The 22,678-nt window shown below is 41.5% G+C and overlaps 1 protein-coding gene across 1 annotated transcript in view; it reads left to right on the forward strand.

Moving 5' to 3' along the window:
• NOD1 (nucleotide binding oligomerization domain containing 1) overlaps positions 1-22,678 on the forward strand; it is a 93,826-nt gene that overhangs the window by 41,441 nt on the left and 29,707 nt on the right. Inside the window, exon 4 of the mRNA XM_069730050.1 lies at positions 891-2,679. Coding sequence (XP_069586151.1) covers positions 891-2,679 — 1,789 coding nt within the window. The remainder of the gene's footprint in view (positions 1-890; positions 2,680-22,678) is intronic.

Below are 22,678 nucleotides of genomic sequence, written 5' to 3' on the forward strand. Positions count from 1 at the left end.
TGGTAAAATCAATAATTTTATTATTGGTGCATGAGAACCCAGGAAGTACAGCACCTCCCCTGAAATGAGCATCACTGATGACTCTTCGTTTCAGGGAGGGGGCAGAGGCTTTGACAGTGACTTGACCCACTTGTCTTGAGTATCCCAGCATGCACTGAAATTCTCAAACGAATAGTCATCACAGGAAGTAGAGAAAAAAATGCAATAGCTGTTAGATAGCGTAGATGAGGAACAAAGGTGAGTTTCTAAAGCAAGTATATTAGAAAATAGCTTAGATTATAGCATCAAATAGATAGAAGGTTGGGAGGATAATGCGCTTGCCTTCGGACCACACCTTTAAACTGTTTTGGATTTTTTTCACATCCTTTAATATCTGTACATTAAAAAAAAATCTTATGAAAACTGTTGAAGGAAAGAGCGTAAATAGTGTCTTATCTGAGAAGGTTAAAAGGTTAATCCATAAGATTGCACTCACCAGATGTAGCTGGGTTGAAGCATTGAAAGGATTCGCTGCAGCAGATCCACGAGTCCAAGAAGGACCAGCCGTTAGATACAGATTGGGAAAATTGTGGTAAATTTCTGCGCTGCTGAATCACTAGAATTCCAGAATTATTAGTGGCTTTATTATTCTACACATTTCAGAGTTAGAGACTCCTTCATCAGGAAACGCCACAGGAACATCAAACATTTAAAAAAAAAATCCTGTACAGCCCCTTTTTATTTTCTTAATTTAAAAATAGTGTGTGAAAATAAGAACATTAAAGCATCAGCACTTGTCCCATCAAGTTACATGAACATTGATTATTGGACTTAATGCACAATATGCTAAAACGGAGTCTTTTATAAGCGGCATTCATTGTAATTAATATTTATCTTCTTGTATCTTCCAGTTACGTTATACAGCAAGAAGCTCAAGCAAGAGTTGTGCAGTGATTCCAAATTTGTGAAGTCCTACTCTCTAGAAGAGGAGTTGATGCTCCAAGAAACTTATGTTAATGGAGTTATGGAATTAATTAGTGACAGAAATGAAAATATGGGACAATTGAATGATCTTGGTTCTTTGTTTGATGACATTGGGGTGATCAATGAAGAAGGAGAAACTACGTTTATCTATGGTGATGCTGGCATGGGAAAGACTCTTCTGATCCAAAAACTACAGAATATGTGGGCAAAAGGAGAATGTTACACTAATGTTAAATTTTTCTTTAGATTTCGCTGTCGGACATTTGTGTTTTTTAATACTGACACCGTGCTTTCTCTAAAAGACTTACTGTTCAGATACAACTGCCATCCAGATCATGATCCAGACGAAGTCTTTCGATATATTTTAACATTTCCCGAGACTGTAATGTTCACTTTTGATGGCTTTGATGAAATGCATTCCAGTTTTGACCTAAACAACATTCCAGAAGTTTCCCTACCTTCAGACACCATACACCCTGCGGCATTATTCATGCATTTGCTGAGTGGAAAATTGTTGAAAGGATCAAGGAAAGTCTTAACAGCAAGAACTGGTTGTCAGGTGTCAGGAAAATTTGTTCGAAAGAGAATTATGCTTCGTGGCTTTAGGACGGATAACCTATTGGAGTATACTAATTTATTCTTCAAGGAACCCAGTGTTCAGATGCGTGTTTTAAGTCACTTAAATGCCAACCACAATTTTAGTAGTTTGTGTTCCATCCCACTTTTCTGCTGGATAATATTTAAGTCTTATGAACATTTTCACTTTGTAAATGAGAGTCCTGAGTTTTCCACCAGGTCTGTAACACTTACGGATATATTCTTACTCATAGTTGAAGTTTACTTGAATTTATCTACCAAAGGAACCAACAGACCTCAGGCTGAAACTTACAAGAGGGGTAAAGAGAAATTACTGTTGATAGGTAAACTTGCCTATGATGGAATGGACAACTCCCGCTTTGTTTTTGATAATGCCACCATCACCTCTTTAAAGATCCCACAGCAAGATCTAAAGTTGGGTTTCCTCAGAACTGTGAAAAATTACAATGGAGGTGAAGAAAATAGCTCTTTTGAATTTTTCCATGTGACTCTTCAGTCGTTTTTTACAGCCTTATTTCTTGTGATCGATAGTAGGATTAGTACCACAGATCTGCTGAAATATTTTGGTCATTGTGCACACTCCCAACAAGAGGAGGTTTCAGGCAATCTGATTTTGTGTGTCTGTGCAAAGAAGCACAAGCAGGGAGATCCTTTTGCTAATAATGATCACTTACAATTCATCAACCTCTTTCTCTGCGGGTTACTTTCAAAACCGAAACAAGTTCTCCTAAGACATCTAGTGCCATCTTCAATCTTGAAAGTAAAGAGAAAAGCTCTTAAGCAACAGCTTTTTAGAAGTGTTAAATTTCACTTAAAAAACCTGCCCCGCTCAAAGTTTATGGGATACAATCGTGTCCACGCGTTGACTCACTTTATCTGGATGGCACGATGCATATGTGAAACCCGGTGTGAGAAGGTGGGGAAACTGGTAGCCAGAGGAATATGTGCAGATTACATTAAGCTAAGCTTCTGTGGGGCCTCTTCTTCTGATTGTGGTGCCATCTCCTTTCTACTGAATCAGTACCAGAAACAAATTGCTTTGGAACTGGACAATAACAATATAAATGATTATGGAGTGAAAGAACTTATACCATGCTTCAGAAAACTCACTGTGGTTCGGTAAGATGTCTTATATTTTTATTCTTTACATTTTGGAGTAGACATTTTTCATGAAGTTCTGTTTAAACCACATTTGGCCATATAATTGTCATTATAGGGTGAGATATTTTTAGTATATTGTTTTTTTTTTTATAGCACAAGTCAATACCAGGTGTATCCAAATGTATGGATATATTTTTGCATTGAATGAATTTATCTGAAGAAAATGCAAATCCCTTTCCCTTTAAAAAAAAAAAAAGTTTAGTTCTATCAATTTTTGGTAAATCTTCTTTGTCTTCAAACATCTAATAAAGAGGAGCCGCTAGTTGTGATCCTTACCATAAAGCGTGTTAGATTATTTGTTTTGATGTATACCCTCGTAATATATCATATCATCCTACAACTAATGCCCCCCATATATATATTAGACAAGAGTCAGCCAAAGCTACCATTATCAGAGGGCTTGGCCAACAGTCTAATGTGTATGGGGGCCTTCCAATTCTTCCCCAAAGGAGATTGGCAGCAGTTCTCTCATAGCCAAGTACTCCTGTATATGGAGGAGACAGCTGGTGGCCAAATAATGGTTCAGCCGGCTGCTATTTATAATGTATGGGGACAGTGCATTTAGAATGACTGATAATTGGGATCAAGTGTTCCTAGGAACACATTTCCCGATGAGTCTAAATAGACCACCGATCACTCTACTAATGAGCAAAATGCTCATTGGTTAGGTGAAACATTTTTCAGGTTGCTTAACTCCTTCACGACCTTGGAATTTTCCATTTTTGTGTTTGTTTTTCGCTCCCCTTCTTCCCAGAGCCATAACATTTTTATTTTTCTGTCAATAGGGCCATGTGAGGGTTTGTTTTTTGCTGAACGAGTTGTAATTTTGAACGACACCATTGAGTTTACAATAAAGTTCCAAGTGCATTGAAATTACAATAAAAGAACAATTCTACAATTGTTGTTTTGGGGTTTGTTTGTTTTTTGCCATGTTCACTAAATGCTAAATCTGACCTGCCAATATGATTCTCCAGGTCATTATGAGTTCACAAATGCCAAACATGTATAAGTTCTTTTTATTTAAGTGGTGAAGAAAAAAATACATTTTGTGTTTAAAAAAAAAAAAAATTTGTCCATTTTCGGAGACCCATATCCTCTCCATTTTTCGGGATCTGGGGCTAGTTGAGGGCTTATTTTTTGTGCGCCGAGCTAATGTTTTTATTGATATGCTGTTTTGTTCACCTGTTATTGCATTTTATTGCAATGTTGCAGCGACCAGAAAAAAACAAATTCTGGCATTTTGATTTTTCCTCATTCCACCCACTGCTGTTATGGGCACATGACAGCTGATCAAATCAGCTGGGTATTTCCATAATTGTATTGACCCTCAGAATGAGGTTAACATGTCATTTTATATTACCGTATATACTCGAGTATAAGCCGAGATTTTCAGCCCACTTTTTTGGGGCTGAAAGTCCCCCTCTCGGCTTATACTCGACTCATACCCAGGGGTCGGCAGGGGAGGGGGCGCGGAGGCTGTCTAATTATACTCACCTGCTCCTGGCGCGGTCCCTGCAGGTCCCAGGCGCCCCAGCTTCATCCTGTACTGAGCGGTCCCATGGTACCGCTCATTACAGTAATGAATATGCGGCTCCACCTCCCATAGAGGGGGAGCCGCATATTTATTACTGTAATGAGCGTTAACGGTGACCGCTCAGTACAGGGAGAAGCTGCAGCGTCAGGGAAGCAGGGACTGCACCAGGAGCTGGTGAGTTTAACTGAGAGGGGAGCGCAGCGCTGCGCAATATTCACCTGCTCCTCGTTCCGGCGCCGCTCCGTCTTCAGCGTCTTCTGTAGTGACGCTCAGGTCAGAGGGCGCGATGATGTGGTTAGTGCGCACCCTCTGCCTGAACAGTTAGTGCAGAAGACACTGAAGATGGAGCGGCGCCGGAACGAAGTCAGGTGAATATTGAATGTGCCCGGGGGCCTAAGCGACGAGAGGTATGTGATTTTTTTTTTTGATTTTTTTTTTTTTTTTATCACAGCAAATGGGGCAAGTGTCTGTATGGAGCATCTATGGGGCCATAACGTTTGTGCAGCACTATATGGGGCAAGTGTCTGTATGGAGCATCTATGGGGCCATAACGTTTGTGCAGCACTATATGGGGCAAGTGTCTGTATGGGGCATCTTATGGGGCCATAATCAAGGTTTGTGCAGCACTATATGGGGCAAACATCTTTATGGAGCATCTTATGGGGCCATAATCAACATTTGTGCAGCATTATATTAGGCAAATGTGTCTATGGAGCATCTTATGGGGCCATTATTAACCTTTATGCAGGATTATATGGGGCATATTTTAATATGGAGCATCTTATGGGGCCATCATAAACTTTATGGAGCATTATATGGGGATCCTGATTCAATATGGATATTCAAAAACACTTAACCTACTGATGTCTCAATTAATTTTACTTTTATTGTATCTATTTTTACTTTTGACATTTACCGGTAGCTGCTGCATTTCCCACCCTAGGCTTATACTCGAGTCATTAAGCTTCCCAGTTTTTTGTGGCAAAATTAGGGGGGGGTCGGCTTATATTCGGGTCGGCTTATACTCGAGTATATACGGTAAATTGTGAAAGAAAAATTGCTGCTAGAAAAATCAGAATTTACATATTCTCTGTCTTCATACCGCATTCTAAAAAGTATAATCAAAAGTTATCAAAAAGTTGTATGGCTCTGTACATAAATGAGAGATACCCAAAGGAATATGTGCTGATTACTTAAAACTGTGTCAGTCTGCATAAAATGACTGTTCAATCCAAACACTTATTTTGCATCTACTGTATTTTTGCTCCATGCTTCCTTCATTGACAGTTCTGGCAATACAAGAGTCAGAGAAGGACGGAGATACAGTGGTTTGTGAAAGTATCCCCCCTTGGCTTTTAACCTATTTTGTTATATTACAACCTGTGTTTAAATATTTTTGTAATCCAATTTGTGTGTGATGCATCAGCACTAAATAGTACCTGTGTGAAGTTGGCACCCCATGTTCTCAAAAGATGAATAAAAATACACCATTCGTTTGTGCTGCGTTTGTGCTGGTTTGTGCCGCAAAAATGAACGTTTGTGCCGCTTTGGTTCCAGAGATATTGCGCGTTATATTTTTATGAAGCTCCACCCACTTTCCACCCCATGTTCTTAAATGTTAAAAATGAATACACCATTTGTTTGTGCTGCGTTTGTGCTGGTTTGTGCTGCAAAAATAAACGTTTGCACCGCTTTGGTTTCCGAGATATTGTGCGCTCAATTTGCTGAAACTCCGCCCACTTTCCACCCCATGTTCTTAAATTTTAAAAATGAATACACCATTCGTTTGTGCTGCGTTTGTGCTGGTTTGTGCTGCAAAAATAAACGTTTGCACCGCTTTGGTTTCCGAGATATTGTGCGCTCAATTTGCTGAAACTCCGCCCACTTTCCACCCCATGTTCTTAAATTTTAAAAATGAATACACCATTCGTTTGTGCTGCGTTTGTGCTGGTTTGTGCTGCAAAAATAAACGTTTGTGCCGCTTTGGTTCCAGAGATATTGCGCGTTATATTTTTATGAAGCTCCACCCACTTTCCACCCCATGTTCTTAAATGTTAAAAATGAATACACCATTCGTTTGTGCTGCGTTTGTGCTGGTTTGTGCTGCAAAAATAAACGTTTGCACCGCTTTGGTTTCCGAGATATTGTGCGCTCAATTTGCTGAAACTCCGCCCACTTTCCACCCCATGTTCTTAAATTTTAAAAATGAATACACCATTCGTTTGTGCTGCGTTTGTGCTGGTTTGTGCTGCAAAAATAAACGTTTGCACCGCTTTGGTTTCCGAGATATTGTGCGCTCAATTTGCTGAAACTCCGCCCACTTTCCACCCCATGTTCTTAAATTTTAAAAATGAATACACCATTCGTTTGTGCTGGTTTGTGCCGCAAAAATCAATGTTTGTGTTGCTTTGGTTCCTGAGACATTGAGTGCTAGCTTTGCTAATGCCCCATTTTAGTTGCATCAAAAAACATAGTGGTCATCAGAGAAGTTAATTTAGCATTAAGGGATTACAGTAGCATACATGGTTCATTATGACAAACACAGGGTTAATACTTCATACACCGTGACTGGTCAGTGATGGGAAGAGGTTATACCTGGCAGAGGAGGTAATGTCTGTATGTACATCTCTGCTACCCGAGTTGTAACTCCGCCTCCAGCGATGTCATAGTGATGTCATAAGCCAGGGGTCGGCATTCTGTGGGGGCTAATGTCTGTATATACATCTCTGCTACCTCCAGCGATGTCATAGTGATGTCATAAGCCAGGGGTCGGCATTCTGTGGGGGCTAATGTCTGTATATACATCTCTGCTATCTCCAGCGATGTCATAGTGATGTCATAAGCCAGGGGTCGGCATTCTGTGGGGGCTAATGTCTGTATATACATCTCTGCTATCTCCAGCGATGTCATAGTGATGCCATAAGCCAGGGGTCGGCATTCTGTGGGGGCTAATGTCTGTATATACATCTCTGCTACCTCCAGCGATGTCATAGTGATGCCATAAGCCAGGGGTCGGCATTCTGTGGGGGCTAATGTCTGTATATACATCTCTGCTATCTCCAGCGATGTCATAGTGATGCCATAAGCCAGGGGTCGGCATTCTGTGGGGGCTAATGTCTGTATATACATCTCTGCTATCTCCAGCGATGTCATAGTGATGTCATAAGCCAGGGGTCGGCATTCTGTGGGGGCTAATGTCTGTATATACATCTCTGCTATCTCCAGCGATGTCATAGTGATGTCATAAGCCAGGGGTCGGCATTCTGTGGGGGCTAATGTCTGTATATACATCTCTGCTATCTCCAGCGATGTCATAGTGATGTCATAAGCCAGGGGTCGGCATTCTGTGGGGGCTAATATCTGTATATACATCTCTGCTGCCTCCAGCGATGTCATAGTGATGTCATAAGCCAGGGGTCGGCATTCTGTGGGGGCTAATGTCTGTATATACATCTCTGCTGCCTCCAGCGATGTCATAGTGATGTCATAAGCCAGGGGTCGGCATTCTGTGGGGGCTAATGTCTGTATATACATCTCTGCTGCCTCCAGCGATGTCATAGTGATGTCATAAGCCAGGGGTCGGCATTCTGTGGGGGCTAATGTCTGTATATACATCTCTGCTACCTCCAGCGATGTCATAGTGATGCCATAAGCCAGGGGTCGGCATTCTGTGGGGGCTAATGTCTGTATATACATCTCTGCTACCTCCAGCGATGTCATAGTGATGCCATAAGCCAGGGGTCGGCATTCTGTGGGGGCTAATGTCTGTATATACATCTCTGCTACCTCCAGCGATGTCATAGTGATGTCATAAGCCAGGGGTCGGCATTCTGTGGGGGCTAATGTCTGTATATACATCTCTGCTACCTCCAGCGATGTCATAGTGATGCCATAAGCCAGGGGTCGGCATTCTGTGGGGGCTAATGTCTGTATATACATCTCTGCTACCTCCAGCGATGTCATAGTGATGTCATAAGCCAGGGGTCGGCATTCTGTGGGGGCTAATGTCTGTATATACATCTCTGCTACCTCCAGCGATGTCATAGTGATGCCATAAGCCAGGGGTCGGCATTCTGTGGGGGCTAATGTCTGTATATACATCTCTGCTACCTCCAGCGATGTCATAGTGATGCCATAAGCCAGGGGTCGGCATTCTGTGGGGGCTAATGTCTGTATATACATCTCTGCTACCTCCAGCGATGTCATAGTGATGTCATAAGCCAGGGGTCGGCATTCTGTGGGGGCTAATGTCTGTATATACATCTCTGCTACCTCCAGCGATGTCATAGTGATGTCATAAGCCAGGGGTCGGCATTCTGTGGGGGCTAATATCTGTATATACATCTCTGCTACCTCCAGCGATGTCATAGTGATGTCATAAGCCAGGGGTCGGCATTCTGTGGGGGCTAATATCTGTATATACATCTCTGCTACCTCCAGCGATGTCATAGTGATGTCATAAGCCAGGGGTCGGCATTCTGTGGGGGCTAATGTCTGTATATACATCTCTGCTATCTCCAGCGATGTCATAGTGATGTCATAAGCCAGGGGTCGGCATTCTGTGGGGGCTAATGTCTGTATATACATCTCTGCTACCTCCAGCGATGTCATAGTGATGCCATAAGCCAGGGGTCGGCATTCTGTGGGGGCTAATGTCTGTATATACATCTCTGCTACCTCCAGCGATGTCATAGTGATGCCATAAGCCAGGGGTCGGCATTCTGTGGGGGCTAATGTCTGTATATACATCTCTGCTATCTCCAGCGATGTCATAGTGATGTCATAAGCCAGGGGTCGGCATTCTGTGGGGGCTAATGTCTGTATATACATCTCTGCTATCTCCAGCGATGTCATAGTGATGTCATAAGCCAGGGGTCGGCATTCTGTGGGGGCTAATGTCTGTATATACATCTCTGCTACCTCCAGCGATGTCATAGTGATGTCATAAGCCAGGGGTCGGCATTCTGTGGGGGCTAATGTCTGTATATACATCTCTGCTACCTCCAGCGATGTCATAGTGATGCCATAAGCCAGGGGTCGGCATTCTGTGGGGGCTAATGTCTGTATATACATCTCTGCTACCTCCAGCGATGTCATAGTGATGTCATAAGCCAGGGGTCGGCATTCTGTGGGGGCTAATGTCTGTATATACATCTCTGCTACCTCCAGCGATGTCATAGTGATGCCATAAGCCAGGGGTCGGCATTCTGTGGGGGCTAATGTCTGTATATACATCTCTGCTACCTCCAGTGATGTCATAGTGATGTCATAAGCCAGGGGTCGGCATTCTGTGGGGGCTAATGTCTGTTTACATTTCATTATGCAGAGTCGAGGTTATTGCCTGAGCAGCATTAGTTGACACTCTCACCTATTGAGTGGGGATAGTTTCGGCTTCCACCATATTCGTGACACCAGACCATTCACCCTGGAGGGAACCGCAGACTAGTAAAGAGTTTGCACCATCACTGAGGAACAAGGTCAGGTTACTCCTGGATTTATAACCTCTACAACCAATGGCACTCGTGCTTAGCTGTAGTCATTCATTTATTTTCACCCCAGTAGTAAGGCAGGGCGTGTTAATGGGTGGAGCCAATGGGCGGGGTCAAGGGGGCAGCAAAATTAGCTTTCACCTAGGGTGGCAAAAACCCTTGCACCAGCCCTGAAGCCCATTATACCTAGCAAACATTGTTTAGCCAAATTACGTTGCACTATAAAAAGAATTCCAGGGAAAAAAAAGATTGTGATTACTTTTGACGTTGGCCAGATTATGTAAAGTGACTGTCATCTTCTATGAAAATCTTTGCATAAATATGCAATGACCGTAGACATCACCACTTTGTGTGTGATGGCTTTGGATTGCAGTGTGAATATGGCTGGGTTAACATTACATTTGGGCATACTGGGCATACGCTCCATTCATTTCTATGATCTGGCGGGGGTCCGCAAGTGACTCTAGTTGGCTCATTTTTGCTCCATATGCGGTTTTCTTGCTGGACTCAAAACCGTGGTAGACCATGATTTTGTGTCTGGCTCAAAACAAAAGTATTGTTATTTTAATATAGCTGTCCAACTAAACAGGACCTTCAGAGCTTAATAAATCTTTGCAAATCAAACACAGATAAAAATGGAATTACCAATAACAGATGAAACTTTGTAGACAGCAGAACTGTTTAAAGAACCATGAAACGGTTTAATCATAATGGGAAATCCACATTAACAAAATGTTAACAGAATAAAAAAATATTGGTAAGGCATATTTTAGGTTATTTTAAACATACACTTTAAGCACCAAAACAACCTTAGAGGAAAGCATTACTAACATTTTGTTTGGTGCCAGGATACTTTTAAACTTTCCACAACAATCTTGCAGCCTGTGACTTGCCACGGGACTCATGATGAGACAGATTCTCCACATATTCACTCCTCCTTTGTAAATATCACAACATGGGGTTGTATCTTGGTCTTTGCAGAGGCTGTTGTAATAAAGTCACACAGGTCATCATATTTCTCCCAGCCATTAAATTTTCTTCTACAATAGGCAACATAATGACCAAGAGACATATTGCCAGTTCCTGGAATGAAGGCAACAACCCCTCGTAGCACAAATGAATGACTGTCCAGATGTATGTTCACAGGTATTTTGGACAGTGTATACTGTGTTTCTGCACTTATTTCAATACAAAGTACTTGTCCAGTGGTGCAGCTGTGCGTGACCGAACCACTGCAAAGAAATTTCAATGAAGATGCATCCTGAATTTTCAAGCCATCTGGACACTCTTGAGGTGACTTTAACCCCTTAAGCCCCGAGGGTGGTTTGCACGTTAATGACCGGGCCAATTTTTACAATTCTGACCACTGTCCATTTATGAGGTTATAACTCTGGAACGCTTCAACGGATCTTGGCGATTCTGACATTGTTTTCTCGTGACATATTGTACTTCATTTTAGTAGTAACATTTATTCGATATAACTTGCGTTTATTTGTGAAAAAAACGGAAATTTGGCGAAAATATAGAAAATTTCGCAATTTTCCAACTTTAAATTTTTATGCCCTTAAATCACAGAGATATGTCACGCAAAATACTTAATAAGTAACATTTCCCACATGTCTACTTTACATCAGCACAATTTTGGAACCAAAATTTTTTTTTTTTAGGGAGTTATAAGGGTTAAAAGTTGACCATCAATTTCTCATTTTTACAACACCATTTTTTTTTTAGGGACCACATCTCATTTGATGTCATTTTGAGGGGTCTATATGATAGAAAATACCCAAGTGTGACACCATTCTAAAAACTGCACCCCTCAAGGTGCTCAAAACCACATTCAAGAAGTTTATTAACCCTTCAGGGGTTTCACAGGAATTTTTGGAATGTTTAAATAAAAATGAATATTTAACTTTTTTTCACACAAAATTTATTTCAGCTCCAATTTGTTTTATTTTACCAAGGGTAACAGGATAAAATGGATGCCAAACATTGTTGTACAATCTGTACTGAGTACGCTGATACCCCATATGTGGGGGTAAACCACTGTTTGGGCGCATGGCAGAGCTCGGAAGGAAAGGAGCGCCATTTGACTTTTAAATGCAAAATTGACAGGAATTGAGATGGGACACCATGTTGCGTTTGGAGAGCCACTAATGTGCCTAAACATTGAAACCCCCCACAAGTGACACCATTTTGGAAAGTAGACACCCTAAGGAACTTATCTAGATGTGTGGTGACCACTTTGACCCACCAATTGCTTCACAGAAGTTTATAATGCAGAGCCGTAAAAATAAAAAATCATATTTTTTCACAAAAATGATCTTTTCGCCCCCAATTTTTTATTTTCCCAAGAGTAAGAGAAGAAATTACACCACAAAAGTTGTTGTGCAATTTGTCCTGAGTGCGACGATACCCCATATGTGGGGGTAAACCACTGTTTGGGCGCATGGCAGAGCTCGGAAGGAAAGGAGCGCCATTTGACTTTTCAATGCAAAATTGACTGGAATTGAGATGGGACGCCATGTTGCGTTTGGAGAGCCCCTGATGTGCCTAAACATTGGAACTCCTCACAAGTGACACCATTTTGAAAAGTAGACCCCTTAAGGAACTTATCTAGATGTGTGGTGAGCACTTTGACCCAACAAGTGCTTCACAGAAGTTTATAATGCAGAGCCGTAAAAATAAAAAATCTTATTTTTTCACAAAAATGATCTTTTCGCCCCCAATTTTTTATTTTCCCAAGGGTAAGAGAAGAAATTAGACCACAAAAGTTGTTGTGCAATTTGTCCTGAGTGCGACGATACCCCATATGTGGGGGTAAACCACTTTTTGGGTGCATAGCAGAGCTCGGAAGGGAAGGAGTGCCATTTGACTTTTCAATGCAAAATTGACTGGAATTAAGATGGGACGCCATGTTGGTTTGGAGAGCCCCTGATGTGCCTAAACATTAAAACCCCCCACAAGTGACACCATTTTGGAAACTAGACCCTCTAAGGAACTTATCTAGATGTGTTTTGACAGCTTTGAACCCCCAAGTGTTTCACTACAGTTTATAACGCAGAGCCGTTAAAATAATTTTTTTTTTTTTCGCAAAAATTATTTTTTAGCCCCCAGTTTTGTATTTTCACAAGGGTAACATAATAAATTGGACCCCAAAAGTTGTTGTTCAATTTGTCCTGAGTACGCTGATACCCCATATGTGGGGGGGAACCACTGTTTGGGCGCATGGCAGAGCTCGGAAGGGAAGGAGCGCCATTTGGAATGCAGACTTAGATGGATTGGTCTGCAGGAGTCACGTTGCATTTGCAGAGCCCCTGATGTAACCAAACAGAAACCACCAACAAGTGACCCCATATTGGAAACTAGACCTCCCATGGAACTTATCTAGATGTGTTGTGAAAACTTTGAACCCCCAAGTGTTTCACTACAGTTTACAATGCAGAGCCGTGAAAATAAAAAATCCTTTTTTTTCCCACAAAAATGATTTTTAGCCCCCCAAATTTTTATTTTCCCAAGGATAACAAGAGAACTTGGACCCAAAAAGTTGTTGTCCAATTTGTCTCGAGTACGATTATACCCCATATGTTGGGGTAAACCCCTGTTTGGGCGCACGGGAGAGCTCGGAAGTGAAGGAGCACTGTTTTACTTTTTCAATGCAGAATTGGCTGGAATTGAGATCGGACGCCATGTCGCGTTTGGAGAGCCCCTGATGTGTCTAAACAGTGGAAACCCCCCAATTATAAATGAAACCCTAATCCAAACGCACCCCTAACCCTAATCCCAACTGTAACCCTAACCACACACCTAACCCTGACACACCCCTAATTCTAATCCCAACCCTAATCCCAACCGTAAATGTAACCCAAACCCTAACCCTAGCCCTAACCCTAGCCCTAACCCTAGCCCTAACCCTAACCCTAATGGGAAAATGGAAATAAATACATTTTTTTAAATTTTATTATTTTTCCCTAAGGCTAGGTTCACATTGCGTTAGGGAAATCCGTTTAGCACTAGCGGATTGCGCTAACGCAATGTCTTTTTAGGTGTCGTGTTTAGTGGTCGCGTTAACGTCCCCGCTCTGGAAGATCGGGGATCGGACCTCGGGCGCGCCGCGGACGCTGCAAGCAGCGTCTGAGGCGCGCCACAAAAGAATGGCACCTTGCTAGCGCGAGCCGAAAATGGCACGCTCTAGCGATGCGCTACACCCGAAAATCACATTGCTGTCAATGGTTGTGCTAACGGACCCGTTGCACGGCGTTAATTGTGACATTTTCGCCGTGCAACGCTGTCCGTTAGCGTTAACCCATTAACGCAATGTGAACCTAGCCTAACTAAGGGGGTGATGAAGGGGGGTTTGATTTACTTTTATAGTGTTTTTTATATCGGATTTTTATGATTGGCAGCCGTCACACACTAAAAGACGCTTTTTATAGCAAAAAAGTTTTTGCGTCTCCACATTTTGAGACCTATAATTTTTCCATATTTTGGTCCACAGAGTCATGTGAGGTCTTGTTTTTTGCGGGACGAGTTGACGTTTTTATCGGTTACATTTTCGGACATGTGACAGTTTTTGATCGCTTTTTATTCCGATTTTTTGTGAGGCAGAATGACCAAAAACCAGCTATTCATGAATTTCTTTTGGGGGAGGCGTTTATACCGTTCCGCGTTTGGTAAAATTGATGAAGCAGTTTTATTCTTCGGGTCAGTACGATTACAGCGATACCTCATTTATATCATTTTTTTTATGTTTTGGCGCTTTTATACGATAAAAGCTATTTTATAGAAAAAATAATTATTTTGGCACCACTTTATTCTGAGGACTATAACTTTTTTATTTTTTTGGTTATGATGCTATATGGTGGCTCGTTTTTTGCGGGACAAGATGACGTTTTCAGAGGTACCATGGTTATTTATATCCGTCTTTTTGATCGCGTGTTATTCCACTTTTTGTTCAGCGTTATGATAATAAAGCGTTGTTTTTTGGCTCGTTTATTTTTTTTTTTTCTTACGGTGTTCACTGAAGGGGTTAACTAGTGGGCCAGTTTTATAGGTCGGGTCGTTACGGACGCGGCGATACTAAATATGTGTACTTTTATTGCTTTTTTGTTTTTTTTTATGTAAAGAAATGTATTTATGGGAATAATATTTTTTTTTTTTTCTGCTTTATTTAGGAATTTTTTTTTTATTTTTTTTTACAAGTGTGGAAATTTTTTTTTTTACTTTTTCACTTTGTCCCGGGGGGGACATCACAGATCACCAATCTGACAGTGTGCACAGCACTCTGTTAGATCGGTGATCTGACATACAGCCGGGCAGGATTAGAGCTGCAGCTGCAGCCTGATCCTGACCCGGAAGTGCTCCCTGCAGGACCCGGATGCAGCCCGGCGGCCATTTTGGATCCGGGGACTGCAGGGAGAAGACGCTCGGTACACGGTGAGCACATCACCGTGTACCGATCGTCTCAGGGAAGCCCGCAGGGAGCCCCCTCCCTGCGCGATGCTTCCCTGCACCGCCGGCACACCGCGATCATCTTTGATCGCGGTGTGCCGGGGGTTAATGTGCCGGGAGCGGTCCGTGACCGCTCCTGGCACATAGTGCCGGATGTCAGCTGCGATAGGCAGCTGACACCCGGCCGCGATCGGCCGCGCTCCCCCCGTGAGCGCGGCCGATCGCATATGACGTACTATCCCGTCCCTGGGAATTAAGTCCCAGGTCACCTGGACGGGATAGTACGTCATATGGGATTAAGGGGTTAATGGCTTTAGACATTTTGAAACATTTAGGTGTAGCCCATCTTCCAATGCTAGCTGAAGTTTACTAAGTCCATTAGTTTCTAAAATATGTATATTGATTGGCAGAAGAGGGATTGCTCTTGAATTAGCTATATTTCTATTGCAGTACACAGAAGAACACTGTGTTTTAATTATTACGCTTGGTACCTGTCTCATTGTCATTGAGATTATGTGTGCAACTTTACATTCAGCATTGACCTGCCTCACACCTGACTTCAGCTGAACATATTCAAATATTCCAGACAGTATTTTAGCCCTCATTGTATAAACTTCCTTTCCAACTCCCTTTGTCACAATTGTCTGCACCAATTCAAAAATTTCAATGGTGTTCTCTTTGTTGACATAATTGCAAAATAATCCACTGTCCCAGAATGCACAACAAAGACACTGGCAAAATGAATCAAATGCACAGGTATTAATGATACTTATAAGCTTTTTGTTTACTTGTATTGGTTTTTTAGCTAGATGGTTACCATTTTTCAAAATGCTCACCTTTTTTTTTCGGTTAAATTTTGTGTCCATGTGCAGCAACTCGGAACATGGGGTTAGGTAGGACAATCTCTTTTTTGGAGGACTACTGAGACCTTTCCAATTTTCAACAGGCTGCTCCTGCAAGCTACTTTCATCACCCAATTTTATGTGAACTTGTGAATCCTCCTCACAGTTGCTGTTTTTTTGCCCATTCTCTTGGCTCATATTTTCACTGCTTTCGGTTTTCTTTATGGGAACTGAGGAAAGTCTCATTTTGCCTTCCATAAATTCAAGGTGACGAATTACAAATCGGTCGGTTCTAATAGGGAGACATTCATGTTTAAAGAGTCCATTTTTTATGTTCTTAAATTCAGCCTCAACATTTGCAGAACTTGCTGTCATGTTCACACTTTTAAAGTGTGGAACCATTATGGCTGTCCAAAGTGGAAGGTAACATGCCATTCTTAAAAGATTTGGAACAAGTTCTGGAAGGAAATGTAAATTGTCTCGGTCACCATGATTTGCTGCAAGCATCTTACTCCTTTCACAAATTTCTGTTGCCCATATTTTCAGGTCTGTTTGGCATGGTTGAATTGGCTCATCCTCTTGTTCTTTCATCTCTACTCCATAGTCATCTTCAGTGACAGTGGGTAAAACACGTCCCTCTGCAATCCGTCTCTTCAGTTGAACTTTGCTAGTCTCTGATAAAACTGGTGTGCCTCTGTCATCATTCCATTCTGATTCACTAAAAGCAACAACTGAAATTGAATGAATGAGTTCTCTCGCATCATCAAGTGATGTAGACTGTAGAAGTTGTGCCATTGCTCTGAGATAGAATTCCCTTACTCTGTTTCCAGCTTGCCTCAGACATTCCCATCGGCTAATAAGCTTGATACAGTGCGCAACATCAATTCTAATAAAGCATGGTGGTAGTTTTGATGCAACATTCCTGGTCAACACTCCAAAGCACTGATTTATATATGTCTTCAAGTCGGGGTAAGGTGTGAAAGCCTTAACTAGAGCTCCAAGCAAAGCGAGGGAGAAATCACAAACTGCTTCCGTTGGAACTGTAGCACCTGCTTGTTTCCATTCTGTCAGCCATTGCGCTATAGAATTAATAGTATGGCTCTCAGAAAGCATCTGCACTACTGGGATATGATCTCCACTCGAACACAAAACCCCTTGGTACAAAAAGATGTGTCCAGAAATGCCAACAGGTCTTTTTAGTTTTCTCACTACTGAACCTGTTGCATCAAAACTTACATAGGAACCCAAGTTCTTTGACTTTATTTGGTACACTTGCATCTGAGACGGGGTCCAGTAATGGCAAAAAAATTTATCTAGACCAATGTTGTGTATGCTTCCAGTCTGAGGAACACTGTATTTCAGGAGATGTAATGAAAGAATTGGGTCCTTGTGCATTAACTCTCTTTCGCCAATCTCTTGCTTGGCTTTCCTTAACGTTGCTAGATTTGGTAGATGGCTAGGCTCAGGGTCACCAACATCCATAACTTTATAAGCCTCAGCTGCTCGCCATACATGTGCTTGTTTTCGTCCTTCCCAGAGTTCTTTTGACAACCTTTTTCTTAAATCTCCTGATAATTTACGTTTTGATTTTCCTGTGTGGAGACTGTCATCAATATTGCAGATCATACACTTAAGCACTACTGGCTTAGCAATCTCTGGTATTTCTTCAACTTTTATGGATAGTTGTGCAGCACCCTGTTATATCTATGTAGTTAGATACAACATTTGGATAAACCTTTGCCCTCCTGAATGTAAGTGTGCACGATGACTTGATATTTTTCCAGATCACCTCATTCAATATGTGAGTCCATGTACCAGGTTTTAAGATTGTGTATTCTCTTTTATCAGCATACATAGATTTGTCATTGTAAATTACTTTTTCAGGCCAAATTTTGACCCAGCTCTGAAAAGAAAGACTGAACTCAAACTGAATGTCACAGCACTGAACTGATGAATGACTCTCTGCTCCTTCTGAGCTCTCACTGTTGGAAGGTTGTTTTGGGATATTTGTAACATCTTTGTACAGACCAAGGGCTTCCCATACATTGTGCCGATTTGTCTTTACAAACGTGTAAAGGTTTTTTGGTGAAATTTTGTTATTTAATTTTTGACACAAGTCTACCCATACTTTTTCTGAGGGGAATGCTATTGCCTGTCCTGTAATAATTTTTTCATGTGAAGAACAGATGACATTTATAATGTCATCATAGTCACAGGCTGGCTTCCTGGGCATCTGATCAAAACAAAAAATGTTTTTTTTAGTTTTACATGCAGTGTATTATATGGAAAATAATTGATTACATAATTTTTAATAGTTAACCCCTTAATGACCGCCAATACGTCTTTTAACTGACCTGAGATATAAGAGAATAGCCTCCCCATACAGATGACAATCCAGCATCTGTCGGTTGTACACTATAGCTGACAACTTGCTGTACCAGCCACGATCAGTATTTGCACCATCTAAATCTGTTTAACCCCTTAGATGCTGCTGTCAATAGTGACTACATCATATAAATGGTTAACAGAGTGTGGGGGCTTCTTCTTTGTCACAATTGGTGCCCTCAGATCATGATTTTGTTGTCCTGATGTTTGCCATGGCAATTCATGACCAAATAGTGGCCTTAGAGTCTGACGGCTGTAGTAATCTGTTTAGAAGTTAGCAACATTTAGGTGGTAAAAATACACATTTTCATTTCTATCATACCACTTTGCATTAATTCCTGTAAAGCACCTGAAGGGTTAATAAACTACCTGACAGCAGTTTTCAATATGTCAGGGGGTGCTGTTTTTAAAATGGTATCACGTTTGTGGGTTTCCCAATATATGGGACCCCTAAAGTCACTTCAAACATGGATAAGTCCCTAAAAAAATAAATTTTGTAAATTTCTTTGAAAAAATGAAAAATTGCTGCTACATTTTTAAACCTCCTAAAATGCTAACAAAATAAAAGAACATTTTACAAATGGTGCTGATGTAAAGCAGACATGTGGGAAATGTGATTTATTAATGGTTTGCTGTTGTATGACTATCTGGATTAAAGGGATAATCATTCAGATTTAGAAAATTGCTAATTTTTTAACATTTATCTCAAATTTTTGATATTTTTTATAAATAAACACAAAAAATGTTGAACAAAATTTACCATTATCATAAAGTATAATGTGTCACGAAAAAACAATCTCAAAATCACTGGGATTTGTTGAAGCGTTGCAGAGTTATTACCACATAAAGTGACACTGGTCAGATTTCAAAAATTTGGCTCGGTCACTAAGGGGTTAAGATACAGTGGTCCCTCAACATACAATGGTAATTAGTTCCAGGTGAATCATCGTATGTTAAAACCATACTGGAGCAGCAGGTGATGCTGCATTCAACAGAGTCCTTCATATGTTGAAATCATCGTATGTTGGGGCCATTGTATGTGTTGAGGGATCACTGTACTGAGATTAAATAATCCTATTCTTAGCACGCTCACTTCTCTCTACTTTTACAAATGAAAAGTGTATTGTGTATCTCTGCCTCTCCCATAGTAATAAATGGTGGGGGCGCGCCTGCCACAGCAAAGCCCTGTGGTTGGCAGTCACTCTGCACACAGCGGTGATTGCTCCATGCAGGGGAGCACTGAGATTGCAGGGGGCCCAGTGGTCAGTACCAAACCCAACCCCTCCCCCCCTCCCCCCCCCCGGGGGTGGGATAGGGGATAAGTTTTGCAGCAGAGTACTCTTTTAATGGGCTAAAGCATTACTGTAATTACAAACAACTTGATGTGTTGGAGAACTACAACCCCCAGCATACCCGGACAGCCTTTGACTGTCCGGTCATGCTGGGAGTTGTAGTTTTGCGACACCTGCAGGCACCCTGCTTGGGAAATACTGTTGTAGACAGATAAAAGTACAACTCCATGATTGAACTAAAGTTTCTTTGCTCAGGTAATAGCTTTGCAGAAATCTACCAAGACAGTTTAGCACATTTTCAGTTCAAATAAGTAAGTACACTTGATTTACCCTGGGAGTCTCTCAACTAGTAGTCAAATTGTTAGGCATACATTTGCTTAGGCCTTTCCCCAAGTTACAGTGTGTGGGGGAGGGGCATCACAAGCAGGAAATCGAAATGAAGTATGGGGTCTAGTAAGGAACAATTTATACATTTTTTTTTATTATAAAATTGCTATGGCTAGCCGGTGTTTTTCATTTCTTTTTATCTCCCTTTATCCATATATCAGTTACAGTGATTTGAGGCACAAACTCAGTGCGAGATTTCAAAAACCAAAGCAGCACAAACCAGCACAAATACAGCACCAATGAATGGTGTATTCATTTTTGCAGCACAAACCAGCACAAACGCAGCACAAACGAATGGTGTATTCATTTTTAAAATTTAAGAACATGGGGTGGAAAGTGGGCGGAGTTTCAGCAAATTGAGCGCACAATATCTCGGAAACCAAAGCGGTGCAAACGTTTATTTTTGCAGCACAAACGAATGGTGTATTCATTTTTAAAATTTAAGAACATGGGGTGGAAAGTGGCTGGAGTTTCAGCAAATTGAGCGCACAATATCTCGGAAACCAAAGCGGTGCAAACGTTTATTTTTGCAGCACAAACCAGCACAAACGCAGCACAAACGAATGGTGTATTCATTTTTAAAATTTAAGAACATGGGGTGGAAAGTGGGCGGAGTTTCAGCAAATTGAGCGCACAATATCTCGGAAACCAAAGCGGTGCAAACGTTTATTTTTGCAGCACAAACCAGCACAAACGCAGCACAAACGAATGGTGTATTCATTTTTAAAATTTAAGAACATGGGGTGGAAAGTGGGTGGAGCTTCATAAAAATATAACGCGCAATATCTCTGGAACCAAAGCGGCACAAACGTTCATTTTTGCGGCACAAACCAGCACAAACACAGCACAAACGAATGGTGTATTTTTATTCATCTTTTGAGAACATGGGGTGCCAACTTCACACAGGTCTAAATAGTCTACATTGGTGAAGTGAGAGAAATAGACATAAATTACATTTATGAAATCAAATAACAAAAAATTGGCATCTGCAATGAAGCCCATAAAAATTTCTGGGGCAAGCAATGCCCTTCTTAAATCACATGCTTAGTGAAAGGAAGTCCACCTGTGTTCAATCTAAGTGTCCCATGGCCTGTCAGTATATACAGACCTTTTATGAAAGGCCACAGAGGCTGCAACACCTTTAAGCAAGATGCACCACTAACCAAACACCATGAAGACCAAGGAGATCTCCAAACAATCCAGGGACAAAGTTGTTGAAAAGTACAAGTCAGGGTTGGGTTATTTAAAAAAAAAAAAAAAAGAGATGATCCCCTGGAGCACCATCAAATCCATTATTAGCAAATGGAAAGAACATGGTACCGCAACAAACCTGCCAAGAGAGCGCCGTCCAACAAAACTCTCAGCAATGATTGCATTAATCAGAGACCCAGCACAGAAACCATAGGTAACACTGAAGGAGTTGCAGAGTTCCTAAGCGGAGACTGGAGTATCTGTCCATGCGACCACAATAAGACATACATTCTATAGAGATGGCCTTCATGGAAGAGTGGGCAGAAAAAGCCTTTACTTAATCACAAAAATTGTAAGGCTCGTTTTGAGTTTACCTAAAGACATGTGGGAAGCTCCCCAAACGAATGAAGGAAGGTGCTGTGGTCAGATGAGACCAAAATTTAACTTTTTAGCCATCAAGGTAAATGCTATGTCTGGCGCCAAACTAACACAGCTCATCACTAATGATGAGCGAATATACTCGTTACTCGAGATTTCCCAAGCACGCTCGGGTGACCTCCGAGTATTTTTTAGTGCTCGGAGATTTAGTTTTCATCGCCGCAGCTGAATGATTTACATCTGTTAGCCAGCATAAGTACATGTGGGGGTTGCCTGGTTGCTAGGGAATCCCCACATGTAATTAAGCTGGCTAAGAGATGTAAATCATTCAGCTGAAGTGAGGAAAACTAAATTTCCGAGCACTAAACAATACTCAGAGGTCACCTGAGCGTGCTCAGAAAATCTCGAGTAACGAGTATATTCACTACTCATCACCACAAGCCACTATCCCCACAGTGATGGCAGCATCATGCTGCGGGGATATTTTTCGGCAGCAAGGAAAATGGTCCTAGTCGAGGGGAAGATGTATGGTGTGAAGTACAGGGATATTCTTGAGCAAAACCTGTTTTTGTCAGTATTTTGTGACTGGGTCAGACGTTCCCCTTCCAGTAGGACAATGACCAAAAGCATACTGCTAAAGCAACACACGAGTTGTTTAAGGGAAAATATGTAAGTGTTTTGGAGTGGCTACTCAAAGCCCAGACCTTAATCCAATTGTGAATCTGTGGTCAGACTCGAAGATTGCTGTTCACTAGAGGAAACCATCTAACTTCAAGGCGCTGGAGAAGTTTTGCCTTGAATGAGCAAAAATCCCAGTGGCAAGGTGGGGAAAGCTCACAGAAACTTATCCAAAGCGACTTGCAGCTGTAATTGCAGCAAAAGGAGGCTCTACAAAAAATTGACTTTAGCGGGGTGAATGGTTATGCACTCTGAAATTGTCAGTTATTTTATCCTATTTGTTGTTAGCTTCACAAAAAAAAAGAAAACCAAGTGTTCCCAGTTGTAGGCATG

This window comes from Ranitomeya imitator, chromosome 6 (genome assembly GCF_032444005.1).
Source record: "Ranitomeya imitator isolate aRanImi1 chromosome 6, aRanImi1.pri, whole genome shotgun sequence".
NCBI classification, from domain to species: domain Eukaryota; kingdom Metazoa; phylum Chordata; class Amphibia; order Anura; family Dendrobatidae; genus Ranitomeya; species Ranitomeya imitator.